Source organism: Syngnathus leptorhynchus, chromosome 10 (assembly GCF_054491065.1).
Source record: "Syngnathus leptorhynchus isolate UIUO chromosome 10, UIUO_Slep, whole genome shotgun sequence".
Lineage (NCBI taxonomy): Eukaryota > Metazoa > Chordata > Actinopteri > Syngnathiformes > Syngnathidae > Syngnathus > Syngnathus leptorhynchus.
Window position 1 is genome coordinate 4117441 of NC_141204.1, and position 16085 is coordinate 4133525.

The 16085-nt window shown below is 40.8% G+C and overlaps 2 protein-coding genes across 3 annotated transcripts; one reads left to right on the forward strand and one right to left on the reverse strand.

Moving 5' to 3' along the window:
* Positions 1-6638: 6638 nt before the first annotated feature.
* On the forward strand, positions 6639-9852 carry cuedc2 (CUE domain containing 2). The gene is made up of 9 exons (XM_085921780.1): positions 6639-6786; positions 7376-7462; positions 7536-7679; positions 7857-7918; positions 8000-8130; positions 8208-8375; positions 8466-8530; positions 8607-8667; positions 8745-9852. The coding sequence occupies exons 2-9, from the start codon at positions 7389-7391 to the stop codon at positions 8886-8888; spliced, it is 849 nt and encodes a 282-aa protein (XP_085777906.1). The 5' UTR covers positions 6639-6786; positions 7376-7388; the 3' UTR covers positions 8889-9852.
* On the reverse strand, positions 8698-15162 carry hif1an (hypoxia inducible factor 1 subunit alpha inhibitor). Of its 2 annotated transcripts, none has more exons than XR_015067372.1 (8): positions 14687-15162; positions 13205-13455; positions 12916-13064; positions 12696-12841; positions 12469-12575; positions 12331-12387; positions 11673-11783; positions 8698-11462 (listed from the first exon to the last, which is right to left on the reverse strand). XR_015067372.1 is itself a non-coding variant. In XM_085921778.1 (8 exons), the coding sequence occupies exons 1-8, from the start codon at positions 14870-14872 to the stop codon at positions 11394-11396; spliced, it is 1083 nt and encodes a 360-aa protein (XP_085777904.1). In that variant the 5' UTR covers positions 14873-15159; the 3' UTR covers positions 8699-11393. The 2 variants fall into 2 exon arrangements, 1 of the variants encoding a protein (XP_085777904.1); XM_085921778.1 differs by having other exon boundaries at positions 8699-11462; positions 12324-12387; positions 14687-15159.
* Positions 15163-16085: the final 923 nt, after the last annotated feature.

A 16085-nucleotide genomic window follows, 5' to 3' on the forward strand; every position in this document is an offset into this window, starting at 1 on the left:
AGGGGCAGTGAACTGCATCTTTCATAGAAAAAAAAGCTTCCCTTCAAACATGAGTCTGTATTGTGTCAATAGTTTACAACCAAGCAATGACTATAGGAGCTTTTCTTTGCGCATTTCAGGCCTCCCCGTTGCTTAAGGTTGTGACCCCACTTTTGAGTTTTCCCGGGGCTGTTGGGTTGATGAAGTAACAACAAACTGGGCCTGCGGCTAATTTGGAGTGGCACTTCCTGCGCTCCCCCCTCCCTCCCTTGTCTCCACGAAGACGTATTTCATTTTCTCTTATCTCTGCCTCAGTCATGTGGCTTTCCGCATGGACGCCCATGTCTCCCCCAGTTGCAGGACTAATGGAAACTTTGTTAATGTCATTAATCTGCCGAGCAGGACACGTACCAAACATGTTTAACCTTCCCGGTGTAGGCCTCTGCTACCGGAGCATGTGCAAAATTCATATATTCAAAAAAAAATACATGTAACACTGCAAATTTCATTATCAAAAGTCACAATCTTTGCCTTTTAGTCGTCATCATAATGTCTGTCTACAAGTATTGCGCCACCGCTTGTGTTCAAATAATATTTTGGGGAAGGAGGGGGGTGGTTGTTCAACTTGGGATGTTCCACTGTATCTGTGCTATTTCTTTTCCAATCAGCCTCATTTGAGTGAGCGGGCCCTTTCTACATGACAGCACGCTCACTTCCACCATGCACATTCAAACAATGGCAATGTCAAAAGACTGCTTAACGACTAATCAGGTGGCTGTGATTCATTCCTCATTCAAAGCCCCCCCCCCCCCCCGCGCTTATTCACACATTCCAGCCGCTCCATGAATGGACACTCTCAACCCTGCGTGGCATATACTTTCATTCATAAAGAAGAAAACAGGAGGAGAAGGTCGTGGTGTTGAAGAGGAGAAACCTCTCTGGAAGGATGGGTAACCCAGGGGACATTATTTTCTTTTGTGTGGCACTCAGCTTATGGGGCCAAATGCCAGCAGGCTTACTCGCACACTGTCTGTCTGTGTGTGTCCCTCTTTCCTTTGCTCACAGTAATTAGGAGGATCTTAATTGAGAAGGGGTTTATTAGTGTCGGAGGAAGGCTGGAAACGTCACTTTAATTAAGGGGGATTCGCCAGACAGCTTGTGTGGCGATGTCACCCGTTTCATAAAATCCTTGTTTGGGCACAACAAGGAAAATAGAAGTGGGTCTTTAAAGGGAAGGCGGAGGGTGAGGGAGAGGAGGGGAGGAGTTGGGGGGGGCTTTCCAGGGGAGGTTGTCTAGACCTACCTTCAGACAGAAAAGTTAGTCTGACCCTGGCTGAGCATCCAGATGACGGTATTATCGGCGAGGAAATTGTGCGTGTGCAACGTGTGAAGCAGAATCGGACCGCTTTTAAACTCTTCCATTCAAAAGATAACCTGCCGAGAAACATTCCAAAAGGGTGGAGGGTGGGGGGGATTAATTTATTCGCGGCATATCCTATGGCCACTCATGCAGGATATAAAATCAGAGATTATTTCCTGCTTGGTTAACCCGCATCCGGCCGGTCGCTCGCACAAAGCCACTCTAATGTTACCATTAGTTATGCTCCTCTGGTGGCCAAAAGATTGATCCCAGACACTTGGAATCCAATAAATGTGTACATGAATGGCGGGGGGAGATAACGCCTTGGTCGCAGATAGCGAGAAAAGGGCGATGGTGATTGAAAAACCATCAACGATATTACAGTCGTTTTATCCGGTTGGACTTTTTGGATTTTACTGATGAAGGCCCGACTGAAAACTCACTGAACACCCCCCCCCCCCCCCACACACACACACACACACACACACACACACACTCCCCTCCTGCAATAAGACCATCAAGTCCCACAAGTGAAAGAGCAACTCTCAATGACCACAACAAAAAAAACATGTACTCACTCATAAAAGCCGGTGTTGTCACAGACATCATGGGGCTATAAACGTAGTCTTCCACAATAACCGCAGCTGGCGGGATCCTGCGCTGGGAATCTGATAATGGGCCCGAGGGGAAACGACAAACGTGGGCAGGGAGCGGGGATTGTCTGCAAGACAGATAAGAAAGTCGCAGGGATGGCTTATCAGCTGGTTTATGGGGTGTCGCTATATGGTGAGAAACACTCACCTGTTTGGGCAGAGAATAAAAAAAGAAAATAAAAAAAATCATTAAATCAGAGCATCACTAGGTCATTTAGAACAAAATAGACAATTACTGCTCTAAAATTGGAAAAATTTGTACTAAAAGTGAAATTAAATTAGCAAGTAATAAAAATCTCAATGAGTAAAAATGTACACATTATGCAAAGCTTCATAAGCAATACAATGTTTTATTATAAATTCAATTTGTTATGTTATATAGAATGGAGTCAGTCTGCTTCAGTGCAGAAGTGATAATCACACCCAATAATATAGAATTAATCAAAATAATTAGCATATTTTTCAAATGCCTAATAAGGTGCAGTAAATTAAAAAAAAAAATTAAAAGAATTTTAAATGTGCCTTATAGTACAAAAAAATACAGTAGCAGTACATAACTTTTTCAATGTCACCTCATTCAGAGCGAGTCACTTTTTTTTTACTTCTTATACTTGTGTGGGAAAAAAAAAAAAAATTTATATTATTTCCCACGGCACAAAATATTGAACAGACTTGAAAGTCAACCAGCGTCATCTAACCAGATGGACCGAGTTCGACTTTGGGGTTGCCACCAGTATGCTCATGATGGTTGAGTGCACGCTTCCGTGTGCGTTTGGGCGAGAGCGCGCTGGAATGACTGCAAGCAGGTTTCTTGACTAAGATAAATGGCCGCTAACAGGGAGAACGCAGAGGTGATGTGCCCTGTGGCGTTTACAAAAGAAGTGCTGGGGGAAAAACACCAAATACTGAGCCGATTTTTAAGACAACACTTCTTTTTAAAAAAAATTCACAAATTGCACAAAAAATCACTCAAACCAAACCACCATGTTGATTGTTTCCGTTCCAAAAGCACCTTTTGCAAATTTCAATTTTCCAGCAGCTTTGCCTATCAGATAACAACTGCATCTGTTGAATAATTCATTTTTTTTTTTTTTTTTGGGGTGTTATCATCTTCAAGCAGCTTGTCCAAACCGCACAGTGGGGGGGGGGAGAAGAACTGCAAACTAAATTTCATTGCAAATGATTGTCACTGTCTAAGTTAACTTCTCGAAATAACATTTCTCCCCAAAGTATATTGTATCAAATGTTTTCTGTGGTGGTGGTGGTGGTGAGGGGGGGGGGAGGTTTTCTTCCACTCACAGAAATGATCAAAACAAATGACAATGTCTGAGACGGAGGCCGCAAATGTCTGACAGCCCTTTTGCACAACAGATGTTTTTACAGAGGGGTGTCTTCTCTCCGCTGAGCAGTCTCACACATGAGAGACCCCCAAAAGCTGCAGATAAACGTCCAGAAAATCAACATGTAAATTTGTAACTGCCACATTTCAGATTGGCGACTCCCGCACTTCTTTGAAGCGAGAGAGAGAGAGAGAGAGAGAGAGAGAGAGAGAGAGAGAGAGAGAGAGAGAGAGAGAGAGAGAGAGAGAGAGAGAGAGAGAGAGAGAGAGAGAGAGAGTGGGGGTGCATATCTGTATTATAGACTTTACATGTGAGGCATGGATTGTGAATTTCAATCCAAGGAAGGGAAAAAAAAAAAAAAAACTCTGTTATGTGTTATGGTGAAAAGATAAGTCTCTATTGATCCAGGTTGTGGGCAAAGGCTGCACTATTGACAGGAAGACAGAAGACACGGAGGAGCGATATTTCATACATTTGCTCTGTTCACTCCATCACTGTGAAAGGGCTGCTTTTTTTTCCTGGGCTGTATATAATAACACATGTGCTCTTTATTTCCCTCAGATCAATGGTAATGTGTGTGGTTGGGGGGGGGGGGGGGGGGGCAAAGATGGATGCCATGGACAGGTTAACCTATCAAGTGGATGGAGGCACACGGACCGAGACAAAGGGGGCCCGTCCCGTTTGCTGACACGACGCTAACGTTGTTGTATATGTAGAGTTGGCGGACTTATATCAGAGGAGCGGATCATGATAGTTGTAATTTTACAATAATAATATTGCAAGATATGGTTCAGTTGTTAAAAACAGTCAGTTGTAATGTTACAGTCGTTAAGAAAATGTGATGACAGTCAAACAAAAAACAATTAAAACGAGTAATATACATATATTGTTTTGTTTTATTTTTCTTGTCATCTTCTATCCCTGACAAAATTCTATTTCAACCTCAAAATATTACTATTAGCCAGTCTGCGTAAAATTAACAAAATGGCCGACTGGCAGTGTCTTTTGTCTAGCACAAATCAAATCCTGTTTTTTAACGACATAAATCGGTGGTGCAGATTTGATACATAAATTAGGGCTGTGAAAAATACAGGCCACTTTGCAAGAGTTTATTCGTCTGAATAGTATTTTGTATATTTTGGCCACGACGTATGGTGGCCTTAAAGGATCAATCTGTCTAAAAAGATCTGTCTAGACATTTAAAACTCAAATCTGATCAATACAAATGCTCAGGTTGGTCAAACTCAGCGAATGTCTTGTCCCTTCATCTCTCAAACCATCATTAAAAGTCAAAGTCTTCTACCGACTTTGACTTTGCTGCGTTATTAACAGTTTGTTGCAGCCGCACAATAGCATTTCAAATAGCTTCGAGAAATGAATTAGAGAAAAAGATTCTGATTAAAGACAGACTATGATTAGGAAGGCAAGCTCTTATTGCCAAAGTTCTAAATAATTAAACCCTTCTGTGCTTGAATTCACACTGTAAATGACCCTTTATGATGCTCCCAGACAGCTACACTAAGTGAAATTTGCTTTTCAACAAACTCGCCCCAGCAAATAATGTGCTGATAGGATCAGAAACCATCGAATCATCGGAAGCCATTATATTACGGATGCGATGTTACACGTTGGCTCGGAAAATACAATAAAAATCCAAATATGAAGTCACTCTACCTGAACTGAAAATTGTACGTTAATAGAATAACGGAGCTCCGGCAGACAGCTCTGAGCGTTATTGTCTAAAGTTGGGTAAAGGGTAATTAATTTGGCTCATTCAATGTTTTGTTGATGAGGATTGTAATTTCTTTCTTTCACCACTTTTTTTGCTCAGACATCCACGCAGTCGAACCCCGGTCGTCATTGTCTGAATGTAAATGTGTGAAATATTCACATTGTTGAATAACAGCCTCTGTTTTGCTCCCGGCATAAAAATGTGCACAGCTCTGCAAAGGCGCCATTAGCACGTGTTCAAATTTGACTTGCGCTTAGAAGAGACTAAATGTTTTCTTCAATGTTTGTGTGACAATAACACAAATAAATCATTGTCACTTATACCATTAGAGTTTGAGTTACAGCAGTAACACATGGCTTGCTTAATTTGAGCTTGTAAATTGTATACAGTATAGAAAATAAGGCACCGTTACATCATTTGATTGTGCTCAAAATATTTCCTGGCGGGAACTTTTACTCGATAAGAACTAAGTAGTAATCTTAGTTCCCTTCCACAATCAGCTCGGACGAAATTCTATATGTACAATCTATATCCACATTATTAATGTTGGCGTAAAGCAGTTCACTTCTTATTAATAACTCAATGACGCCACCTTGTGTCTGTAGATTGCTATTGCGCCCTCTAGTTATACCTACTCATTGCAACTCAACACTTGACATTACCCTAAATATATAAGTATATTTTGCAAATATAACCTGCACAACGCAATTGGAAACAAAACAAATATTGCAAAAAAAAAAAAAAAAAATGAACTCAAGGGTCATTGAAAGTTCAGCCAAGTTAGATTCTGCTTTGTTATGAGAAGCACATTACTCTTTGAAAATGGCACATGGAGCAAGCGGAGAGTAAAAAGACAATAGAATGAAATATTAATAGGTGCATGTCTACATTAAAGACAACATAGGCGAGGGTAACTGAGAGAAGGGGTTGGTGACATCGCTGATCTTGCCTCAGATAACATCTAAGTCATGAAGTATGTATGGGCAACTAGTAAGCGACATTACTCGAGATCCAGATGGGATCTGTTGACCATGGTCCCGCCATACGTAAAAAAAAAAATACATCGTAGCACAAGAAGGCATGCTTCAATTATAACAGCAATAGTTGAATTTTAATGACCTTTAAATGCTTTAAGTGGAAATATTTACTCACCAACCAATCAGAAAGAGGGTGAGTGTGACGTCACTGCTAAGATATGACCTCGCTGGCCTTTGACCATCCATCACCGGGGGACAGTTTCGCCCCTAAAATGAGACGATTTTTAGGGCAGTCTAAAACACTTGAAGAAGAAAAGCTTAACAGCAGAAAACGATTAATTGATTCTTTCTTCACGACAGGACTGCTAAATAAAATTACCATGAAATTAAAAAGTAAAATGGGGAAACTCTTTGGTGACATTAACTTGGATGCATTAGAAACACTTGGAAATTGTTTGAATTGTGCTGGGAAAGTATGTTTCCAAAAACAATATTTTAAAATGTCCTTTTGCTTGTTTCATGAACTGTCACGTCAAAACATTTGCATGCATTTTGTGCTCCACATTGGTTGAACTGTGCTGTTTACAATGTGAGGAAGTGACGTCCCAATGTTGTGAATTGGTAATTAGCTTCCACAATCACATTGACAGCCATTCGGACTCCATAAATTCTACACAAACATTCTTCTCAGGAATACACTTAAGGCAACGTGAGGGCCCTTCATGTCCTCACAATTTCGGACGCAGTAAGTCTACTCAAAATCGGTGTCGTTTTGTTTAATAAGCAGAGGCTGCTCGCTTTAGTGGTTAGCCTCTTAGCTCTTAGCCAATATGCTAACTAACAAAACCCCGGTAGCCTGTGAACAAATTTAAACTTACCAGTTATTTCCCGTCCAAGCTAATGGTTACGGTGAAGGTTGACGTCGGCAAGTCAGCAAAAGTTGACGAAATATTTCCGTCGTTACATTAATGTACTGTAAAAACACATACGAGCTTAGCTTTGGGTTAGCATCGTAGCGTCTCTCACTTGCTAACTCTTCGGTGCACCAGCTGAGAATTATTACTGGATGTCAAAATCTCTACACGTGTACTGATTAACGTGCATTTAGCGTTTCATTTCACATCAATAAATGCACTTTATTGATTAAATTGAGACTGACACAAGTTACCTCGTATGCAAAGTACTTTATTATTAAAATTAGAAGCTTATCGAAACCCAAAAGTGACGTAATAAATTGTTTTGCAACTTGTTCATGTAAGCGTGCCCTATATGGGCTGACGACAGTGTGGGACCACTCCCAAGTACATAAGCCTCTGTGCATTTCTTTTCTGTAGTTAGAAAACCACCATGGACCTCCACAAAATCATCCACGGTGCGTTGCACGACTTCCTACAGTCTTATATCCCCGATGCAGATCTCAGGTAAACTTTTATTATTATTTGAACCGTGTGCTTTTGTTAGTAAGGCAAACTTTCTATATGCACTTGAATGCAGTACTCTGGATGATGTCCTCTTGTCCTACATCACTGGAGTTCTGGAAGATCTCGGCTCCCAGCAAAGTGTCGAGGAGAACTTTGACGTGGAGGTCTTTGCCGAGATGCTGGAGGCGTATATACCGGGATTTGCGGAAATTGATAGGTCAGAACATACACGGGTGTCAAACTCCAGTCCATCCTGCATAATTTAGCTTATATGATCGTATGTGAATTTTTTATTTTTTTTGTACATTACAATATAAAAGAAAGTAAACGACTTTCAAACATCACTTTGCACTTTCAATGGTCCCTGCTGTAACTGAGTATTTTTATATTGCAGTGTAAAAGTGTGTGAAATGATGTTTAGCCTGGCGTCCACGCTAGCTACAGCTCGCACCTCAGGTACTTCTTAGCTTTTTTCTTTTTTTTTTTTTTTTCTCATCGTGGGGAGCCGATCGGTACTCAGCATGTGTTCCTTTCTAGTGGACGGAAAAAACGGCGTGCCAAAGGCGGTAGACGGCTCGTTGAAAATCGCCCCTATCTTACCGAATGAGGCCCCATCTGACAGGGAAATGCAATGCCTACAGACTCAGACAGAGGGCGCCACAGCCAAGGTAATTTTGTCCTCTATTCATTTGAATGGAGATTGTTTTCACGGAAAAATGTGTAAAGTCGTCGGGCACATTTCCAGCTCCCCGTGTCCGAATTGGAAAGCCAGGAACAGCTCCTCCTCGAGATGTTCCCCAAGTGTAGTCTGTCGGAGGCCCGCAGCGCTCTGTCCATTGCCAAAGGAGACATAGAGGAAGCCGTGCGCCTCATCATTGAGGGTGACGTCCAACTCAGCCCCACTCCGCTCAATGTGAGTGTCGCCATTTTGGATCATTTGTTGTCGTGTTAATGTTGACACTTGGAGGGGGGGGGAGAAAATAACTACTTTCCGTGGCCTCAGGTAAATCAAGGGAAGAATATCTCGTCAGTGGCAGATCAGAAACTGAAAGAAAGCATTCTTGAGAAGTAAGTTTTTGCTAGGATGACCTTGCCAGGCAGCACAAAGCAAAAAAACAAGTAAAATAATCCCCCCCCCCCGCAGGTACATGCTGGTTGACAACGAGGAGGACAAGAAAACGCATCGACCAGTCGCCCCTAAAGAGGTAAAGTCCATCTGTCTGTCCGCTGTTTGCAAATGCGTTGCCCGTTTTCACGCACGCTTTGTTTTCAACTGTGGCAGGCTCCCAAAAAGCTGGTTCGCTACCACGGCAACCAAGTCGTGAGCACCAAAGGAGAACGCTATCAGGTGGTGAAGAAGAACGAGACGGACGACACGAAGACTTACGTCAACCTCAAGCCGGCTCGCAAATATCGATTTCATTGACAGCGCGGCAGCTGATATCGTCTTGACATATTTTGTTTTATTTATACAATTGCTCTGGTTTGAATTGGATTTTTTTTTTTTAATCAAACTTCTCATGATCCACAGTGCTTTTTTTGTTACATTTTCTTCTGGAATTTTCTCTTTTATTATTATTATTGTTGCATATTTAGTACCTGACTGTTTTTTAACGTTTGTGAGTGTTGAAATGAAGCAACGGTTGTTTGCGCGTATATTCGCAAATTTGCCACCAAAGCCTTGTATCATGAAAAAGTAATGCTTTGGTGCCATTTTGTGACATCTATTTAGAATTATAGGTCGTTCGTGGCAGATTACTATAACAATTTGTCAAGTTCTAGTGGTGCTTTATATATTTTCCTATTTCAAATACTTTCAAGACATTTTTTTTTTGTTTTTGCCTTGTCGCAAAAAACAAAAAACTGACTTCTGATCGTTCGCACTGTGGTTTCCCTTTAGTTAAATAATGCATTGTTATATTATGTTACAGTATTGTGAACTACTTGTGTTTTGGAGCACTCCATGTTTTAGATTTGCAGGTATATTTATTATGAGATGACTTTTCTATTATTGCACCATGTCTCTGTATTTTTTCCCAAATGAAATATAAGCTAGATAAATGTTGGTGCCTGATGGAAAAATATGTCAAAATTGTGGTTTTATCCAAAAGGGGAAAAAATAAAAATAAAAAAAATCGATAAAGCCACAACATTTGACATGTTTTTTTATTTTTTTAGACGATAAGCTTGAACAAAAGTAACAATTGAAGATGCCCAGAACTCAACTTTTACTGGAATCTCTTTAATTCTTAATTAAATAGCAGCAGTGGTGTTTGTGACAGATCTGATGATCGGTTTTACTGTGCCGTGTGCGGTGGCTCTTGACTGAACTTGTAACTCCCTTGCTTTGACAAAAACGCACAATTTATAGTAAAGACTAATTTTGTAGACTATCATGCTTCTCTGAGTTCATTTTATTTTTTAATTACAGAAATAGCACAAAAAAAAGATGAGTTCCATTCAGTAAATAACACCACCAACATAAGTTGTGTAAAAAAAACACACAACTCCAAATTTTGTGAAATCGTTTCCATCCATATTCAAACCTCAAAAATGAGAGGCACTATGCTGCAAATTCTTATCCCAATTTTTTTTCTTCAGTGTATCGGATTATTCTTGGTAACGAAACAAAATTTGGAGATCAAGTGCTTTCCTGTGTAGTAGCACGTTTGACAATCCAAGCAACTTGGAAGTAGAGCGCAAACAGGAAGTGTAAACAAGCAACAATGAGGACGCGACAGTCCATTTGTACGATGAGCTTTGGTGAGGTTTTTTTTTTTACGGCAGAAAAACAGGTTCTGCATTTTACGTCACACACAAACCGCCATGAAACATAACAAGCAGCTTTAAACCTGATCATGGGTACAGCATAAGGCTTAAAAATGAGCCTTACAGTAAATGACTTTCCAAGGAAGACATAACCTGAATGTTGGTGTCATCACTAAACATATAATCTGCATTTACAATATTTTTTTTTTTTTTTAATGATGCCCTTAGTCCTAATCCAATAGTCTTTAAAGTATAAATCCAAAAATGATGACGTACATAACAGAGTCGCCTACTTTTGAATATATGCGATACATATAATTAACCGTACAAGGCTGCAATATTTTCTTTAGCCTTAAAATAATTCAGCTCATGTTAATTTATTTGCTCTAAACTCACCTTGAGGGAAGCACACTTTAATACTGTTTACTATTAAAATGGGCAAATATTACAGTTTTAATTTATTACATTTATTATTAATTTAATTTAGAATTTAGTAGGAACTTGTACCAAAAAAAAAACAAAAAAAAACATCTTCCATCATCTATGATCACATTTTTAAAAACATTTAGCATTTCCACCGAGCTCACAACGTTATTGAGAGTGCTCAGCAAATTGCAACAGCGGGACTGGAAGAGTCACCAAAAGGCAAAGTCGATGTACTTTGATATTTTAGCTAAGCTAAGTGAGCTAACACAACACCAGAAGACACATTTGCCGTGAACTTGTGAACTAAACTAAGTTACTTATTTGCCTTTGTCAAGCAGCCACAGCAATCTGATAATTAAACGTACAGAAAATACAAGTTGAACTTCTTTTGAAAGGTTAAACTTGACACCCCTATTACCTTCGAAGGCCAGAAAAAAAAAAAAAAAAATCGCACTTCATAAGTACAATCGGTCAGCTAGTGGTTTGTCACAGATTCCTCCAAAAGCGATCATTCACTGCACACCCTAGTCGCTTATCTTTTAAATGAGATATTCTGAGAACACTGACGGGCATAAATAACTAACCAAAACATACAAAAAGAAAAACTTCTTGTTCAAGTACAGTCAACTCCCGTGAGACGGGCAAAGACGATGGCACCGTGAGAAGCGCGATGGTTTCAAGATAGCCGCGTATTGCCGTGCAGCGACATAGTCCGAAAAGTCAAGATGGCGTCATTTCAAGGCTCACCCTTCTTGTTGGGATCTTCGTATCGTCCTGTGATCATGGTGTTGAGCAACGGTCCCACCTGAGGAGGAATAGAACACAGACAAAATGGAAGTCTCCCCCTTCAAAAGTGTGACACGTTGGTGAGCCATAAATAAAAGTAGAAAATGGGTTGCTGGCCGGGTCGGACATGCGGCGAGGGATTTTCACACCATGTAGGTGACCTAAATGCAAGTCTGATTCAGTGCTTCGCTGTTTTAACGGCCTAAAAAGAAGAAAACAGAGCGCTTACTTGTCGAGGGTCGCCAAGCGCTTCTCCCAGCATCTTCTCGATGTTCCTCATGATGGCCACCTTCTGGTGAGCTCGCAGTGGGTATTCTATCCTCTTGGGTGTGGGTGCCCCCTAAACACAGACATGTCCATTGTACAAAAAGTTAAAGTTTAAAATTAAGAACAATTATTTCAGCAGTTATGCTATCTGGCTATTTTTTTTTTAAATGCTCTGTTTTGATATCACATATTTTGGCATGAACAAAAAAGTATTTTACCAACTAATTTCAAGGCCCATGCTTCTGCTAAAATTGCCCCTGCCAACATGGCTGCCACGGAGGCACATCCATGAGTTGGACTGCTAAATGGCTGCTTTAACATAAATTATAGATAACCAATACATACATTTCCAGCCATATATTCTTTGTGCTCTGCAAAGAATGAGTCTCCATCCCGAAGTAAAGTCGTATGTCTGTGTTATACTGCCCTCAGGTGGCCAAGGTGTGCACAGCAGCACCATGTCGATTCAAGTGAAGCAAAAATTAGGCCATGACTGATTTTTTTTCTTCTTCAATTTAATTATGTGATTAATCCAAGTCTTTATAAAGTAGAATATGATTAAGTGATATTTAATAAAATAATGTCACTATTCAAAACTGCTGAAAATGCATACTTTGTACCAGAAGTTGACTGTGACTGTCACGCCACCACTCAGCAGCGATTCTATGTGATGCCACCTGTTGGAAAGACAAAAATAAACAAACTACGAAAAAAAACTCCAAAACAAAATATTTGCACACTGAAAATAGACTTCTTACCAATACATGGGGATGTAGAGCACATCTCCTGGGCCCACAACCGCCTCGTAGCCAACAATGTTTTTAAAATTGGGAAACCTACTGTAGTCAGGGTTGTCAAAATCAACCTAGAAATGACAACAAAAAAAATTAAAACTATGATTGTGTTATTCCGTCTTCATAGTTGACAAGTCAAGGTAGCTGGCATTCTTGTCATGAATATCACATTTGTGTTCACCATGACTTACTTGACTCTGTCTATCGCAGGGATGGTGGACAGGGTAAGGATAGAGACACTCAAACTGGTCCGGAGGAAAAAGGAGGCATCTCTTGTGGCCTTTGATTTGCGCAAAAAAGTTCTGCTGCTCGTCGTAATGCGCCGGCGTCACGTTGCCTGCAGAACATGACATCGTCACAAAGGAATACCGATAAGGAAGCGAGAGCGTGGGAGAAGCCAAAGCCGCGCACCTTCCATGCCTATGAGCAGGAGGTTGGATGTTAGCTGGCCCCAGTTCCTTTTGGCCTGCTGCTTGTTGATCCAGTTCCAGTTGAAACCGAGGAAGTCCAGCACTATCTTCTTCCCGACCGTGTCGTTGAGCGTTTGCTGTAGGTACACCCTGGCCGACGGAGCATACGCAACGTATGATGTCATAGAAAGGCTAACAACGGCTGATGGAACATTCCCTGTCAAATCATCTGAGGATTATTTTCATATTTTCTTTACATTTTGGAGACTCTTCAAAAGATCAAAACTAACCGCTCTTCGCCTTCCATTTGCTGCACTTGCTGCATCCTCTCCACAAACTCAGAGAATTTCATCTCAAGTCGTTGGGACTTCGGGACAAAGTTCTCCACGTTGGCTATTTTCTTCTCATCGTAGTAAAGGAACTTGTGGTTTTCCGCGATGTAGACGGAGAAGTCACCGTTGCCGATGTTCTCATGGAGGTATGCGATGTCCCATTTGAGGGCAGGGTACACCAGGTTTGTGTCTGTTAAAACCACCGGCTCCTACAAATACATACAGTACTGCTGTATATGGGGTATAAACTTATTTCTTTGAAATTATAGGTATCAAAAGTCCTCGTGGTATCAGTCTGAAAAAGGTGGAATCAAACATTCTTAATCAAAAACATCACAAAGATTTTTTTTAAATATTTAGAATTATATATTTTTCTGAGATGAGCCGCCACTGTTTAGGTCGTTCACGTTTCATGTTTTGTCACTAGTTAAATGACTGGAATTGTCTTAAGTAAGATAAAAATAAAAAATTAATAACCCGCTGGAGGTGAATTGGCAACACTGCTTGAAGTTGAAGTTTATTTTTGAACATGAGATCAACCAAACACAAAATCATTTTTTTCACATCTTCACATAATTTCATGTTATGCCAATAAGATAAATAAAGCAACATGTTCAAAAAAGGAGAAGGAAGAAGCTTCAGAACAAACACACTGGACTGAGTTATGATGTTATGACAAGTTGGAATGCCAATACACTAAGAGCAGGTCCACGGTGCAAAGAAAGCGTGCCTGCCATTGGACACCATCGGACACCGTTAAATTGTGGCCTACGTGACTACACGAACGTACAACCGAGGCGCGCTCCCGATGCCGCAGGGAGGAAGTTAGAAAACGCATTGTGCGAAAAAATATGTTTGACGATACGGGGGCGTGCAAGGCGTGCTTTGTGGATTGTGAGGATGAGTGTACACAAAACAAAATAGAGACGCCCATTAAGACGAGCTTGATTGTGATTGGTTAATTCTTAAGGTCATAAATTGGGGTTAAATTAAATATTTTTGGGCCTATTAAACAGCATTTAAAAAGGGCGGAAAGTAATAAAGAAAGCTGCGATTTGGGTCATTTCAACTAAAAAAAAAGATAGGTTGTTTTTTTTAGACATGCTTGTGTCGTGTGGTTTAATTGACTTTCTTCAGGGCTGGATAGCAAGTTGAAAATATGCATTGGCACTTTAGATTATCTTTAGCAGGTTTGGGGATGATGTAGCTCAGCTATTTTTTTCTGGCACATTTTAAAAACAGATGCGAAATATAAATAAGTCGAAACCTGAAACTATTAAAAGTGCCAGTGCAAATAAAGTTCAGATGTTCCAGGTGACTTTTCTTAGAAAAGCCTCAAGGTAACTGAATATAGGTCACGTTGACAGTGGAAAACAACAACCAAATGATCCACGTTAATAAGCATATTAAAGATCATATTAATAATTGTTGGCTTCTTACCTCGTTGTTGATGAGCATCTCGGCTCTGGGGTCGGTATGCGACAGCCTGGGGATGGGCTTGGTGGCGAACGTATACCTCCGCAGCTGAGAATCGTCCCAGGCCGGCTGGTGGACGCCAGAGATGCCGGCGGTGGCGCTTTCGTTCGCCGCCGGTTTCTCAGCCTCCACGACGGTCGCCGCTGCCATGGTCGCTGGGTCGGACCTGCCTGTGACAAACCACCAATGTCACTGTCCGTCCTCTTCGCCACCAATTTCGGGGGTCTTTTGTCCTTAAATCGCCTCACTACCAAGTTGCACTCCACCGTGAGGGTAATAGTTGTGTTTTGGGGGGGGATTGATAATTCCTCAAATGATACTGAAACGTCGGCGAGAGCGGACACTTGTCTCCGTTGAGCGTTTTATACTAGGTTGAATGAGTGTTTACACACTTGTGTTGACATCCGGAAAACAAACGAGATTAAATCGCGGAGGTCCCTGAAAAATGAAACAGCGACATCTTGCGCAGGGGCGAGGTAATGACACTCGCGTTTGTTTTCTTTACTTTAAAAACAGTCATCCACCCAATGAAAATTTCAAGTAGACAAAACCGTTTCAGAGCATTTTCTGAGTATTTTTTAAAGTAAAATTAAAATTGGAAGATTTAGTAAAAAAAAAAAAAAAAAAAAAAAGTGTGTTTAACAATGTTTTGTCACCCCTGAATTTTTACATGACCATTCTGAAGACCCCCCGCCCCAAATGTAGAATTTAAACTGGTTCTTTTTCTTTAACTTTTGAATTTAGAAAAACTAAGACGTTTTTGAACGCTAGAGGATGCCATTGCGTCTTTTTTTTTCTTCAACAAAATGGGATATGTTTACCAAACGGCACATTTTGCATTGGAAAAAAATAACCTCATTTGCATGCCGCTTCTCAACGATTGGTTGATTGTCAAAATAGCTAATTGATTTCATTTGTTATTATTTGTACCTCATTACCTCCTACGACTGTTGTGCCGTGTATACACACAAGTCAATAATAAGCCAAAACATGAAATATTCTCAAACATAACCAAGTGGGCTATGTCTTTTGAAAATAAAGCGCCTTGTTTCCTCCTGACTGGATCTGTAGTCATCTCCACCCCGCGGGGAGCCTCAACTACCGCCGCTGCAGGTTCCCATGCTCTTGTGTTTCCATTGCACATCAGTGGGATGAGCTGAGCTTGATCCCTCTGATGCTCCTCTCCTTTCCTTGCCCATTCTTGTGTGGATGAGCAGGGAGATTGACCACCCCGTGAGCCCCCCCCCCCTCTCCCCCGTAGAGCTTGTGTCTCAATCCTGGCTGATAACGAACACACCGCTATTGTTGTTCTCTATCTGTTGCTCTTTTTTTTTTTTTTTAAGTCAACTTCCCTATGGAAGTC

Coding starts and splice junctions, on each gene's coding strand:
- cuedc2 (XM_085921780.1), top strand. CDS start 7,389: ATGGACCTCCACAAAATCATCCACGGTGCGTTGCACGACTTCCTACAG. Junction 8,131..8,207: donor CAGAGGGCGCCACAGCCAAG/GTAATTTTGTCC, acceptor GCACATTTCCAG/CTCCCCGTGTCCGAATTGGA. Junction 8,668..8,744: donor GACCAGTCGCCCCTAAAGAG/GTAAAGTCCATC, acceptor CAACTGTGGCAG/GCTCCCAAAAAGCTGGTTCG.
- hif1an (XM_085921778.1), bottom strand. CDS start 14,872: ATGGCAGCGGCGACCGTCGTGGAGGCTGAGAAACCGGCGGCGAACGAA. Junction 12,576..12,695: donor CCTGCGATAGACAGAGTCAA/GTAAGTCATGGT, acceptor TGTCATTTCTAG/GTTGATTTTGACAACCCTGA. Junction 12,388..12,468: donor CTCTACATCCCCATGTATTG/GTAAGAAGTCTA, acceptor TCTTTCCAACAG/GTGGCATCACATAGAATCGC.